General features: G+C 39.8%; 1 protein-coding gene across 1 annotated transcript in view; it reads left to right on the top strand.

Annotated features, from left to right (window-relative positions):
- The window catches only part of LOC150086829 (uncharacterized), a 641,413-nt gene that overhangs the window by 536,276 nt on the left and 90,375 nt on the right, over positions 1-14,762 (top strand). Inside the window, exon 25 of the mRNA XM_090372286.1 lies at positions 8,835-8,966. Within this exon, the coding sequence (XP_090228412.1) occupies positions 8,835-8,966 (132 nt within the window). The remainder of the gene's footprint in view (positions 1-8,834; positions 8,967-14,762) is intronic.

Raw genomic sequence — 14,762 nt, 5'->3', positions numbered from 1 at the left:
TTCTTTAGTTATATCAAATCTAGAAGGAAGAGGATGAATCAGATTGGTTCACTTGATATCAATGGTTTGACTGTTGATGATCCTTCTCAGATAACTTACAAACTAAATGAGCATTTTACAGGCGCCTCCGTAGCCAGGTGGGAAGGAGCAGCAGTGCGTAGCACACGCTTCTTGATTAGACCGGGGTTCGAGCCCGTCACCACCAAATACGGAGGATGCGGAAAGGTTAAGGAATGACCACCGCATATCCTGGAGCAATATGGCCTTAGTTGCTAATGCTCCTAAAAACCAAAAAAACAAAAAAAAACAGCATTTTACATCTACATTCACACATGAGGAATTCTGTAGGAAATTGGAGGACAGAAGCTTATTAAACTCTAACAGGGAGCTAAATGATTTTGTAATAACTGAGAGCAAAGTGGAGGAGAAATTGTTGAAGTTAAACATAAGAAAGGCACCTGGGGTGGATGGGATCTATCCATTTATATTAAGGGGGTGGCAAAGGAAGTAAGCAAAACCTTAGCCATAATTACCAGAGGGTCCTTGGATTCAGAGGAGGGGGCCCCATGGACTGGAGATGTGCGAATGTATCCCCATTTCACAAATGGTGATTGAAGGGTGATACGAGTAAATACAGCCCTGTTAGTTTAACTTCTGTTCCAGGGAAATTAGTAGAGTCATTGGTTAAAGAAGCATTGTAGGATCATCTAGACAAGACTGCAGCTTCTTGATTAAACTGAGGTTCGAGCCCATGACCACCAAATATGTAGGATGCAGAAAGGTCAGGGAATGACCACTGCATATTCCCTGGAGCAATATGGCCTTGTCTTGTCTGACAATTTGATTGAATTGCTATGGTGTAGTCACAAAGCAACTGATGCAAAATATAATTTTGATATCATATACTTAGATTTTAGGAAAGCTTTTGAAACTGTTGCACATGGAAGACTACTGTACAAATTGGAGCAATATGGCATAAGGGCAAGTTGCTACAATGGATAAAAGGATGGTTGAGTGGGGGAAGACAAAGAGTGGTATTCAATGGACACTGCTCTTTTTGGAACAGTGTTATTAGTGGAGTCCCCCAGGGTTCGGTGTTGGGCCCATTGTTGTTTTGTATCTTTATCAGTGATATTGATGAAGGTATGTCAGGCTTAATATCCAAGTGTGCAGATGATACAAAGGTTGTCAGGGTTTTAATCACTGTAAAGACAGTATGCTACTGCAGCAGGCTCTAGAAAAGTTAGACAGATGGGCTGAGAAGTGGTAACTGAAGTTTAACATTGACAAATGCAAAGTATGGGTAGCAGTAACCCAAGAGAAACGTACCAACTATGCGGTACTGCACTCGGGGAAGTGGAAAAAGTCCTTGGGTAATTGTGCAGTGAGATATGAAGTTCTCTGAGCAGTGCCGACTGTCTGCCAGAGCAGTTCATGAAGTCTTGTCAATGATATATAGGAATTTTGCTAGCAGAGACGAGGAGGTGATTATCCGCTTGTATATGGCAGTGGTCAGGCCACACCTTGAGTATTGCATACAGGTCTAGAGGCCTCATTTTAGGAAGCATGTTGAGTTGCTAGAATGTGAGTACAAAGAAGGGGAGCAAGATTGGTGAGAGAAACAAAGGGGTGCTGTTACCAAGATAGGCTTTTTAAGTTCTGCAAGTTGCAGCATCTGGAGACTAGGCACGTGCGAGGTGATCTGATTGAGGTGTGTAAGCCCGCTCAAACCATTCAAGGTTTGAGCAGGATCAATGCTGATGGTATTCTTCCGCTTGCTCAGATTATGAACTTGAGGGGCACAGATTCAAATTGATAAAAGACTTCCAGAATAGATGTGCGGAAGTTTGCATTTAGTCAATGGACAGTTGATTGCTGAAACAGACTTCCATCTGTTGTAGTGGAAGTTGATAGCTTAAATAAATTTAATAAGGCTGAACTAGACAAACATTTCGAGTGACTGGATGGGTGAAATGGGAAAGTGTTTTTTTTGGCTGATGCTGTATAAGCTTGCTTTCTTGCATCATATACCTCAACTTTTTTTTTTTTTTGTCCTCACCTTTTTCCCATTATATAAATGAGGTCAGCGTTTTTACTGTTTTGGCATAAAATCTTTACTGCCAGATGCCCTTCCTGTCGCCAAATCTCACCCTTTATCTGGGCTGGGGATATGTGGTGATCATTCCCTGACCTTCTGCATCCTCCACTTTCACAGGCTCGAACCCCGGTCTACTCAGGAAGCATGTACTACGCACTGCTGCTCCTGTCCACCTAGCTACGGAGGGACCTCATATGCCTCAACTAATGCTAACGCTAAAAAAGCCCTTGAAAAATTAGTATAAACAAGATCCATCCAACTTCGCCTGTCCATTTCCATTGTCATGAAATGCCAGAGGAAAAACAGTTTAGTTGTCACTAATCTGCCACGGCAAAATTTATACAATTCAGCAGATTGTATTTAACAGCACATATGGGAATCATATGTGTGTAAAAATATGATGAATAAACTCATATTGATAAGGATTTATTAAATGTGTAACATAATACGTCAACTAATGACTCAATAACGGCTGCCATGGCCCAGTGGTCCGGCAAGAGGATACTTAAGTACACGTGCTTTGAGTGACCAAAGTTCAAGCCTGTGACTTCTAAATACGTTCTATTTCTTCTATTCTTTCAATCTTGTAAACTTCTTTGACCATTAGCATTAGTAGAGGCATATGATGCAGGAAAGCAAGCTTATGCAGCATCAGTTAAAAAAAAAAAAAAAAAAACCGCTCTCATTTCACCTCTTCGTTCATTCCAAATACCTGTCCAGCTCAGCCTTAAATTTATTTATGCTATCAACTTCCACAACAAAAGATAGAAGTCTGTTCCACCAATAAACTGCCCGCTAGCTAAAGGCAACCTTCTGCACATCTATCCTACAACTGTCTTTTCTCAATTTCAATTTTTGCCCTCTCAGGTGATTATTCTGAGCAAGAGGAAGAATCCCATCAGCATTGTGCATGCTCAAACCATTCAAGGCTTTATACACCTCAATCAGATTACCTTGCAGGTGATCTGATTGCAGGTCTCTAGTCACTGTAATCTGCAAAACTTAAGCCTTTCTTCATAAGAGGAACCCTTTGTTCCATTCACTAATCTTGTTGCCCTTCTCTGTGCTTGTTCCAACAGCTTCATATCCTTCTTAAAATGTACTCAAGTACTTATACAGTACTCAAGGTGTGGCCTGACAATTGCCTTATATAAGGGGATAATCACCTCCTTATCCCTAAACTTAACCTAGACCTAAACCTAGTGTCTTTAACTAGAAAAATTCCTGTATCTCATTGACAAGACACCATGAGCTACTCTTGCAGACCGTCTGCACTGCTCACAAAACTTCATATCTGCCTGCACAAAATTCCCCCAGATCCTTTTCATTCTCTACCCCTGTCAGTGTAGTACCACAGAGTTGATACGTTATTCTGGGGTTTACTGCTTCCCATACGTAGTACCCTACGTTTGTCAATGTTAAACTTTATTTGCCACCTCTCAGCCCATCTGCTCAACTTTTATAGATCCTGCTGCAGCAACGTACTGTCAACCTTCGTATCATCTGCAAACTTGGACATTAAGCCTGATATACCATCATCAATATCATTTATAACTTCATATCTGCCTACACAAAATTCCCCCAGATAAATACAGAAAACAACAATGGACCCAACACAACGAACCCTGAGGGACTCCACTAATAACATTAGTCCACATAGAGCAGTGTCCATTGATTACCACTCTCTGTCTTCTTCCACTCAACCATCCCTTGATGTGAGTGGAAGAAGACAGGGAAGTTTAACTAACAGCTCTATAATTACTTGTCACCCTTTGATCCTCCTTTGTGAATTGGGATCATATTTGCATTTCCCCAGTCCATGGGTACCTCCCCTGAGTCTAAGAAAGCTCTCATAATTATGGCTAATTATGGTTTGCTTACTTCCTTTGCTCCCTCCTTTAATATAACTGGATAGATCCCATCCACCCAGGCAGCCTTTTTTATGTTTATCTTCAACAATTCCTCCTCCACTTTCCTCTCAGTTATTACAAAATCATCTAACTTGAGTACTGCCAGCGTTGCAGGAGCAGCAGTGTGTGGCACATGCTTCTTGATTACACCAGGGTTCAAGCCTGTAAGCTACCAAATACGGAGGATGCAGAATGGTTAGGGAATGACCACCACATATCCCCAGAGCAATATGGCTTTAGTTGCTAATGCTCCTAAAAACCAAATAACAAATAAACAAACAAGCTCACTGCCAGAGTTTAATTCACCTCCGGCATTCCCCCTCCCTGAATAACTCCCCATGTGTGAATGTAGATGCAGAATACTCATTTAGTTTGTTAGCCACCTGAGCAGGATCATCAACAGTTGAACCATCACTATCCAGTGGACCAATCTGATTCATCCCTTTCCTTCTGGAGTTTACATAGGTAAAGAACTCTTTGCATCCAAAGATTTCTCATAATCTGCCTTTGCCTGCCTCATCTCCTCTGTGACTTGGTTACAGACCAGCTTATATCTATCATAAGCTTTCATGTCACCCATTAATTTATATGTATCCCATGCATTTTTCTTCTCTGCCACATGTAGCTCTCATACCAGGGTATGGACCAGGACCAGGGTATGTCTGCCGATGACGTAGAGCGGATATCATCTTTTAAGGGCACAAAAGGTGATATAGTTGTACACGTTGGCACTAATGATATTAAGAGTAGGAGACCGGCAGAATTACTTAACAAGTACAGGTCACTGTTGAACAAAAGCCGAGAATTAGGGTTGAATTTGAAAGTGTCTGCAATTCTGCCCAGACACGATAGGAGGGAGTATATGATGAGAGCCTTGTCGATCAATTCGGCCCTGGAAAGATTGTGCAAGGCTCAAGGGGTAGAATTTTTTTTCAGCCTGGACTGTACTTGTTAACAGGAGAGATTGCTTCTACAGGGATGGGATACACTTAAATAGAAAGGGTGCAAGAATGTTTGCTGATGCTATCAAGGCAGTGTTAGGTGGGTTGGAAAACTGCTAGATTGGGGGGATACAATGACTAATAGATTAATAGTAGCCACTGGCAAAGGTGAAGGTGATTCTTGCACTGCTTCTATTGGAATGAGCAGCAGCCTGGAAAATAAGATGCAGGATATTTCAGAGACTGCTGGGAATCATTGGGGTACAAGTAAACACATGGGTTGTGTTAGGGTAGCTAAGAAAAAGAACACGTGCATGTATACTTGCGTGTACACCAATGCTAGGAGTTTAGTAAATAAATTTGATGAATTTGAGGTATTGCTCAAAACATCAAAGGCAGATATTGTTGGGATTTCAGAGACGTGGTGTCACACAGATATAAGGAATGCAGAACTGGAATTTGGGGAGTACAATGTCTACAGAAAGGATAGACAGGATAGGAAGGGAGGAGGGGTTATGTTTTCTGTATTTATAAATGATATTGATGATGGTATATCAAGCTTAATGTCCATGTTTGCAGACGATACGAAGGTTGGCAGGGTTGTCAAGGACACTACTGACACTATGCTGCTGCAACAGGATCTGGAAAGGTTGAGCAGATGGGCTGAGAGGTGGCAAATGAAGTTTAACATTGACAAATTTAAAGTACTACATATGGGAAACAGCAACCCCAGAGCAATCAACTCTGTGGTACTACACTGACAGTGGTAGAGAATGAAAAGACCTCAGGATGGTTGTGCAGGCAGATATGAACTGCCTGCACAACCATCCTGCACTCTGAGCAGTGCAGATGGGCTGCAAGAGTAGCTCATGGTGTATTGTCAATGATATATAGGAATTTTTCTAGCAGGGATAAGGAGGTGATTATTCCCTTGTATAAGGCAATGGTCAGACCACACCTACAGTACTGTATACAGACCTGGAGGCCTCATTTCAAGAAGGATGCAGAGCTGCTGGAACGAGTACAGAGAAGGGCAACAAGGGTAGTGAATGGAACAAAGGGGTGCCCTTACGAAGAAAGGCTTAAGTTTTGCAAATTACAGCGTCTGGAGACTAGACACCAGCGAGGTGATCTGATAGAGGTGTATAAAGCCTTGAATGGTTTTAGCATGCTCAATGCTGATGGGATTCTTCCTCTTGCTCAGAATAATCACCTGAGAGGGCATAAATTCAAATTGAGGAAAGACAGATGTAGGATAGACATGCGGAAATTTGCCTTTAGCCAGCGGGTGGTTGGTTGGTGGAACAGACTTCCATCCCTTGTCGTGGAAGTTGATAGCCTAAATAAGTTTAAGGCTCAGCTGGACAGGTATTTCAAATGAACAGAGGGGTGAAGTGGAAGTTGTTATTTTTTTTTATTATTTATTTATTTTATTTATTTATTATTTTTTTTTTTTGGCTGATGCTGCATATGCTTGCTTTCTTGCATCAAATGCCTCTAATGAGACAATAGCTAATGCTATTGTCTCATTAGTTCATCTGACGTCTATTTAAGCCTAAACCTTGAACAATATTTCTTTGTTGGTATGTAAAGCCTAGTAGCTTCCAAGATTAATTCTTTGAATGCTTACCATTTTGAATTTGTTGTTGGTAACATCATCAGTTTATCCCACCGTATAGAATTTAAATACTGTTTCAGACCTCCATAGTCACCTTTACGAAAGCAAAAACCCTTCCCTTTACCCCTGATGGTAGTTACCTCTTTGAGTAAATCCCACTTCAGCACACTGTGATCACTGCCACCTAGTGGTTCCTTTATCTGCAGATTCTTAATGCATGAAGAATCACTACTGATAATCATATCAAGAGTATTACTCCCTTTAGTTAGGTGTGGGCGCCTCCGTAGCCAGGTGGGAAGGAGCAGCAGTGCGTAGCACACGCTTCTTGATTAGACCGGGGTTCGAGCCCGTCACCACCAAATACGGAGGATGCGGAAAGGTCAGGGAATGACTACCGCATATTCCCGGAGGAATATGGCCTTAGTTGCTAATGCTCCTAAAAACCAAATAACAAAACAAAAACAAAACCCTTTAGTTGCCTTCCGAACATGCTGATGTAGAAAACAATCATCCAGTAAATCCACAGAAGCTTTGCTAGTGTGTGAGTGACCAACATACAAATTCCAGTTAATTTCAGGGAAATTAAAATCCCCTTTTATAAGACTCTCTGAGTTATTGGCCCACTCTATTTTCCTGTACAGTTTATTATTAGATAGTATGAACCAGAGCTGTAATTCTCGATACAGTTTTTTATTATACTCATCAGAGTCATTAGGCCTATAACACACTCCTACTCTCAATTTTGATCTCCCAGTGCTAATGTCACACCAAACTGACTCGGCACTGCACTGGCCAGCGATCTCGACTGGCTGCACTTCCTTGGATTTTATGTGTTTCTTAACTAATAGCATAACCCCTCCTCCCTTCCAATCCTGTCTATCCTTTCTGTACACATTGTACTCCCCAAATTCTAGTTGTTCATTCCTTATATCTGTGTGACACCACGTCTCTAATATCCTCCCAATATCTGCCTTTGATGTTTTGACAAACACTTCAAATTCATCAAATTTATTTACCAAACTCCTAGCATTGGTGTATACCCAAGTATACATGCACCTGTTCCTATTCTTAGCTACCCTAACACAATCCATATGTTTACTTGTACCACAATGAATTCCAGCAGTCTCTGAAATACCTTGAATCTTGTTTTCCAGGCTGCTGCTCATTCCAATAGAAGCAGTGCAAGAATCACTTTCACCTCTGCCAGCGGCTACTGTTAATCTATTAGTCCGTGTATCCCCCCAAGCTAGCAATTTTTCGACCCACCTAACCCTGCCTCAATAGCATCAGCAAATATTCTCGCACCCTTTCTATTTAAGTGTATCCCATCCCTGTAGAAGCAGGCGCTCCTGTTAACAAGCAGTGTCTTCATCCCAGAGTATAAACAGAAAATTTATTTTTTATTTAATTCAGTGTCTCCATAATAAGATAGAGACACTGTTAAGACCATGTGTATAATCAATTTTTAAATTTTTTTCAATGCCAATATAATGTTGGAGACTCATGAATAGTGAAGTTGGTTATGTTACTAGAATATGAATGTTGCTCCTGATTCTGCATAACAGTATTTGTAGTTAACAGTAGAAAAATATGCAGTAATTAAGTCAAGATCATGTTGTGGGGACGATTCAACATATTGGCTGAAGCATAATTTTGGTACCGAATTATTTGAAGTTTTTCTAAATGTGTTAACATGCTTTCTGAATATATGAGGATTATATTTCTTAATTAAAAAGGAGAAATAATTTTTGGCATAATTTTGGTACTAAGTGATTTAAACTCTTCTTTTAGGATAGAAAATTTTTGTTTATTTCTTTTATGTTTATGTTTAATAATTTTTATGAAGCTTTTTCTTAATTTCATAACCTGTTTTAATTGAGCAGTAAACCATACCAAAAATTATTATTATTAGGTAGGTGAGATAACAGTACACAACCTTCTATAATTTTTAAAATATTTTTTAAAAATAAAGATACAACTTCATTAATTGAATCTTTATGAATTAACCCTAGAATTCCAGTAATAACTTGCTTCCAAGAAACATGTTATTCTTTTCTCTTTCCATTATAAGAAAAAAGATAATAAAGCAAGAGGAAAGTAATGTCTGTTTATTTTAGTATTCTACTTAAAATTTGCTGCTTAAAATTTATTGACACAAATTAAACTTAGAAAATTTATATACATTGAAATATGAATAAAATTGTACTAGTCATTTATTTAAAAATTTATTATCTACTATTAAGATACATCTCATATCTTCATTTAAGATATTGATGAATGCTCACTCTGGAAAGGAAGAGGTAATCTCTGCATTGGCTTCTGTGTAAATGAACCAGGATCATATTCTTGTTCTTGCCCTGAAGGATACAGGCTTAGTGCTGATGAGCGTACTTGTCAAGGTATGAAATGGTAATATTAATGAGATTATAAAATGGAGTACAATTATTGTTGTTGTTGTTGTTTTGGTTTTTAGGAGCATTAGCAACTAAGGCCATATTGCTCCGGGATATGCGGTGGTCATTCCCTGACCTTTCCGCATCCTCCGTATTTGGTGGTGACGGGCTCGAACCCCGGTCTAATCCAGAAGTGTGTGCTACGCACTGCTGCTCCTTCCCACCTGGCTACGGAGGCCCCGAGTACAATTATGTACTCTTCAAAATTATGCGTATTCCATTTGAGGGAAAAATTCTTTGCACACAAATGAAACAAAAACCGGGGTTTATTGGCAAACTTCAAAATGAGCGACGTTTAGCATAATTTGATGGATATGTGTAAAACTTAATATTGTTAATAGCGTTCAAGTAATTCCCACTTATATATTACTTCTTTACATTATTTTAAGAAGTAACGCAAAGAAGTGAAAAGTGTTTAAAACTCTCATACTGTATTCAAAAGATATACAAAAATACCATCATTTTATGTGTCCGTGTCAATCTGTTTAAATTTAGTGAGTAATGTTTTTTTCTGGGCTTGCTTACCATAAGAGCATCACATATCAGACTCTGTTCACACGCTGTTGTCCCTTCTATCTGAAACAAAAACAACATATCGAGACTGAAAGGACAATTTGTAACATGAATGAGGTTAGGCAGTATGTTTCAGTCAATGTTTATAAATAACTGGTAAACACAGCTAATTACACTACCTTATTCATTATATGTGTATTTCTAAAATAAAACAAGTAATTTAACTAGCTGTTTGATGACTGAAAGTGGTGTCCCAATGCTAAAACAGAAGACCTTATTGTGCTATTACATGTAAATTTGTCTCAAGAAATTGACAAGAACACATATTTTACTTGATGGTGAAGATAATTGGATTTTCTTTAAATCACCTATTTACAGTTATCAGTTGGCTTCCAGTTTCAGGCATATCTCATAAGTATAACTGTAGCAACATGTGTTTTAAGTGTAGCATTTAAAATCAAACTCATTTTCAAACAACCTCTCTTAAAGCTCATTACGGTAAAAATGCTGGTCACCAGGTGTTATAATATAATAGAATATAATAACGTATACATTTCAGATTAGCTTAATGCGTAATACCTTTTTTGACAATGTGTATCTAAACGCTTACTACCATTTTTGACAATGTGTAACTAAACGCTTACTACCATTTTTGATAATATGTATCTAAAATCAATTACTTAACAAGTACAGGTCACTGTTGAAAAAAAGCCGTGAATTAGAGTTGAATTTGAAAGTGTCTGCAATTCTGCCCAGACACGAAAGGAGGGAGTATATGATGAGAGCCTTGTCGATCAATTCGGCCCTGGAAAGATTGTACAAGGCTCAGTGGGTAGAATTTTTTTCAGCCTGGCCTGTACTTGTTAACAGGAGAGACTGCTTCTACAGGGATGGGATACACTTAAATAGAAAAGGCAAGAATATTTGCTGATGCTATTGAGGCAGTCTTAGGTGGGTCGGAAAACTGCTAGCTTGGGGACTAATAGATTAACAGTAGCCACTGGCAGAGGTGAAAGTGATTCTTGCACTGCTTCTATTGGAATGAGCAGCAGCCTGGAAAACAAGATGCAGGATATTTCAGAGACTGCTGGGAGTCATTGCGGTACAAGTAAACACATGGGTCGTGTTATGGTAGCTAAGAATAGGAACAGGTGGATGTATACTTGAGTATACACCAGTGCTACGAGTTTGGTAAATAAATTTGATGAATTTGAAATATTGCTCAAAACATCAAAGGCAGATATTGTTGGGATATCAGAGACGTGGTGTCACACAGATATAAGGAATGCAGAATTGGAATTTGGGGAGTACAACATCTATAGAGAGGATAGACAGGATAAGAAGGGAGGAGGGGTTATGCTATTAGTTAAGAAACACATAAAATCCAAGGAAGTAAAGCCAGTCGACATCGCTGAACAGTGCAGTGTCGAGTCAGTTTGGTGTGACATAGGTATTGGGAGATCAAAATTGAGAGTAGGAGTGTGCTATGGGCCTAATGACTCTGATGAGTATAATAAGAAACTGTACAGGGAAATACATAAGTATTGGGAGATCAAAATTGAAAGTAGGAGTGTGCTATAGGCCTAATGACTCTGATGAGTATAATAAGAAACTGTACAGGGAAATACAGTGAATCAGAGAGTCTTATAATGGGGATTTTAATTTCCCAGATATTGACTGGAATTTGTGGGTTAGTCACTCACACACTACCAAGGCTTTTGTGGATTTATTGGATGATTATTTTCTACATCAGCATGTTCAGGAAGCAATTGGGAGTAATACTCTTAATCTGATTATCAGTAGTGATTCTTCATGCATTAAGAATCTGCAAATAAAGGAACCACTAGGTAGCAGTGATCACAGTGTGCCAGATATTGATTTACTCAAAGAGGTAACTACCATCAGGGGTAAAGGGAAGGGTTTTTGCTTTCATAAAGGTGACTATAATGGTCTGGACAGTATTTAAATTCTATACAGTGGGACCAACTGATGATGTTACCAACAGCAAATTCAAAATGGGAAACATTCAAAGTACTTATCTTGGAAGATACTAGGCTTTACATACCAACTAAGAAATATTGTTCAAGGTTTAGGCCTAAATGGATGTCAGATGAATTAATGAGGACACATATAAATTAATGGGTGACATGGAACCCTATGATAGATATAAGCTGGTCTGTAACCAAGTCACAAAAGAGATTAGGCAGGCAAATGCAGATTATGAGAAATCCTTGGCAAAGGATGCAAAGAAAGACAGAAAAGAGTTCTTTACCATTTAAACTGTGGAAGGAAAGGGATGAATCAGATTGCCCCATTGGATATTGATGGTTCAACAGTTGAGGATCCTGCTCAGGTGGCTAACAAACTAAACGAGTATTTTGCATCTACATTCATGCATGAGGAGTTATTCAGGAAGGGGAATGCCAGAGGTGAAGTAATCTCTGGCAGTGAGCTAGATGATTTTGTAATAACTGAGAGGAAAGTGGAGGAGAAATTGTTGCGGGTGATGGGCTCCGCAGAGAAGGAGAGGCCCACTGGTAACTGTAGTGGAGCATTCTTTTCCCATTGTTGACATTTTGTTTTATGTTTATTAAGACATAGGCCACTTGACAGGCTAAAGTAACTGAACAAGTCCAGTGCACTCAGCAAGGAACTGCAATCAGACATGGTTAGAATGACATCATCCGCATGGGCTATGTATTTGCAATCGGGATTCGATCCAGGGGATGAACTCCTTTGATATTACTGGAGTTGTCTAATTGCCTGAGTATGGGCTCCAGCATCATTGAAAAGAGAGCAGGGCTTAGTGGGCAGCCCTGTCTCACCCCCCCCTCTCCAGTTTTATTTTATCTGAGCTGTATCCAGAATGCGCTGGTCCCGAAGGAACTAGTAGTTGTTGGTGACTCTATTGTCAGGGAAACGGGGAACATGCTTTGTAAAAAAGATAGGTGGAACAGGACAAGGGTATGTCTGCCAGTGGTAAAGGTTGATGACGTTGTAGAGCGAATATCATCTTTTAAGGGCACAAAAGGTGATATAGTTGTACACGTTGGCACTAATAATATTAAGAGTAGGAGACCGGCAGAATTACTTAACAAGTACAGGTCACTGTTGAACAAAAGCCGAGAATTAGGGTTGAATTTGAAAGTGTCTGCAATTCTGCCCAGACACGATAGGAGGGAGTATATGATGAGAGCCTTGTCGATCAATTCGGCCCTGGAAAGATTGTGCAAGGCTCAAGGGGTAGAATTTTTTTCAGCCTGGACTGTACTTGTTAACAGGAGAGATTGCTTCTACAGGGATGGGATACACTTAAATAGAAAGGGTGCAAGAATATTTGCTGATGCTATCAAGGCAGTGTTAGGTGGGTCGGAAAACTGCTAGCTTGGGGGGAGACAAAGACCAGTAGATTGACAGTAGCCACTGGCAGAGGTGAAAGAGATTCTTGCACTGCTTTTATTAGAATGAGCAGAAGCCTGAAAAACAAGATGCATGGTATTTCAGAGACTGCTGGGAGCCATTGCGGTACAAGTAAACACATGGGTTGTGTTAGGGTAGCTAAGAATAGAAACAGGTGCAGGTATACTTGCATGTACACCAATGCTAGGAGTTTAGTAAATAAATTTGATGAATTTGAGGTATTGCTCAAAACATCGAAGGCAGATATTGTTGGGATATCAGAGACGTGGTGTCACACAGATATAAGGGATGCAGAACTGCAATTTGGGGAGTACAACGTCTACAGAAAGGATAGACAGGATAGGAAGGGGGGAGGGGTTATGCTATTAGTTAAGAAACACATAAAAACCAAGGAAGTGAAGCCAGTCGACATCGCTGGACAGTGCAGTGTTGAGTCAGTTTGGTGTGACATAAACATTGGGAGATCAAAATTGAGAGTAGGAGTGTGCTATAGGCCTAATGACTCTGATGAGTATAATAAGGAACTGTACAGGGAAATAGAGTGGGCCAGTAAATCAGAGAGTCTTATAATGGGAGATTTTAATTTCCCAGATATTGACTGGAATTTGGGGGCTGGTTACTCACACACTAGCAGGGCTTTTGTGGATTTATTGGATGATTGTTTTCTACATCAGCATGTTCGGGAGGCAACTAGAGGGAGTAATACTCTTGATTTGATTATCAGCAGTGATTCTTCATGCATTAAGAATCTGCAGATAAATGAACCACTAGGTGGCAGTGATCACAGTGTGCTGAAGTGGGATTTACTCAAAGAGGTTACTACCATTAGGGGTAAAGGGAAGAGTTATTGCTTCCGTAAAGGCGACTACGATGGACTGAGACAGTATTTAAATTCTATACAGTGGGACCAACTGATGATGTTACCAACAGCAAATTCAAAATGGGAAGCATTCAAAGAACTTATCTTGGAAGCTACTAGGCTTTACATACCAACTAAGAAATATTGTTCAAGGTTTAGGCCAAAATGGATGTCAGATGAACTAATGAGGCATATGGCAGAGAAGAAAAATGCATGGGATACATACAAATTAACACATGACACAGAAGCCTATGATAGATACAAGTTGATATGCAACCAAGTTACAAAGGAGGTTAGGCAGGCGAAGGCAGATTACGAGAAATCCTTGGCAAGGGATGCAAAGAAAAACAGCAAAGAGTTCTTTACTTATGTAAACTCTAGAAGGAAGGGGATGAATCAGATTGGTCCACTTGATATTGATGGGTCAACTGTTGATGATCCTGCTCAGGTAGCTGACAAACTAAATGAATATTTTGCATCGACATTCACACATGAGGCGAGGGGAATGCCAGAGGTGTATTCAACTCTAGCAGTAAGCTACAGAATCTTGAAATAACTGGGAGTAAAGTGGAGGAGAGGTTGTTGAAGATAAACACAAGAAAGGCACCCGGGGTGGATGGGATCTATCCAGTTATATTAAAGGAGGCAGCAAAGGAAGTAAGCAAACCCTTAGCCATAATTATGAGAGCTTCCTTGGACTCAGGGGAGGTACCCATAGACTGGAAATGTGCAAATGTGACCCCAATTCACAAATTAGGATCAAAGGCTGACACAAGTAATTATAGACCTGTGAGCTTAACTTCTGTTCCAGTAAAATTAATGGAGGCACTGGTTAAAGAAGCACTGCAGGATCATTTAGACAAGACTTCAGTTATAGCTCGGACACAGCATGGTTTTGTTAAGGGGAAGTCTTGCCTGACCAATTTGATTGGATACTATGATGCAGTCAC

Source organism: Mastigoproctus giganteus, chromosome 4, assembly GCF_048544385.1.
Source record: "Mastigoproctus giganteus isolate SK-2022 chromosome 4, ASM4854438v1, whole genome shotgun sequence".
NCBI classification, from domain to species: Eukaryota; Metazoa; Arthropoda; class Arachnida; order Uropygi; family Thelyphonidae; genus Mastigoproctus; species Mastigoproctus giganteus.
Note: the sequence above shows the minus strand (reverse complement) of the source record. Positions and strands in the feature narration are given on the sequence as shown.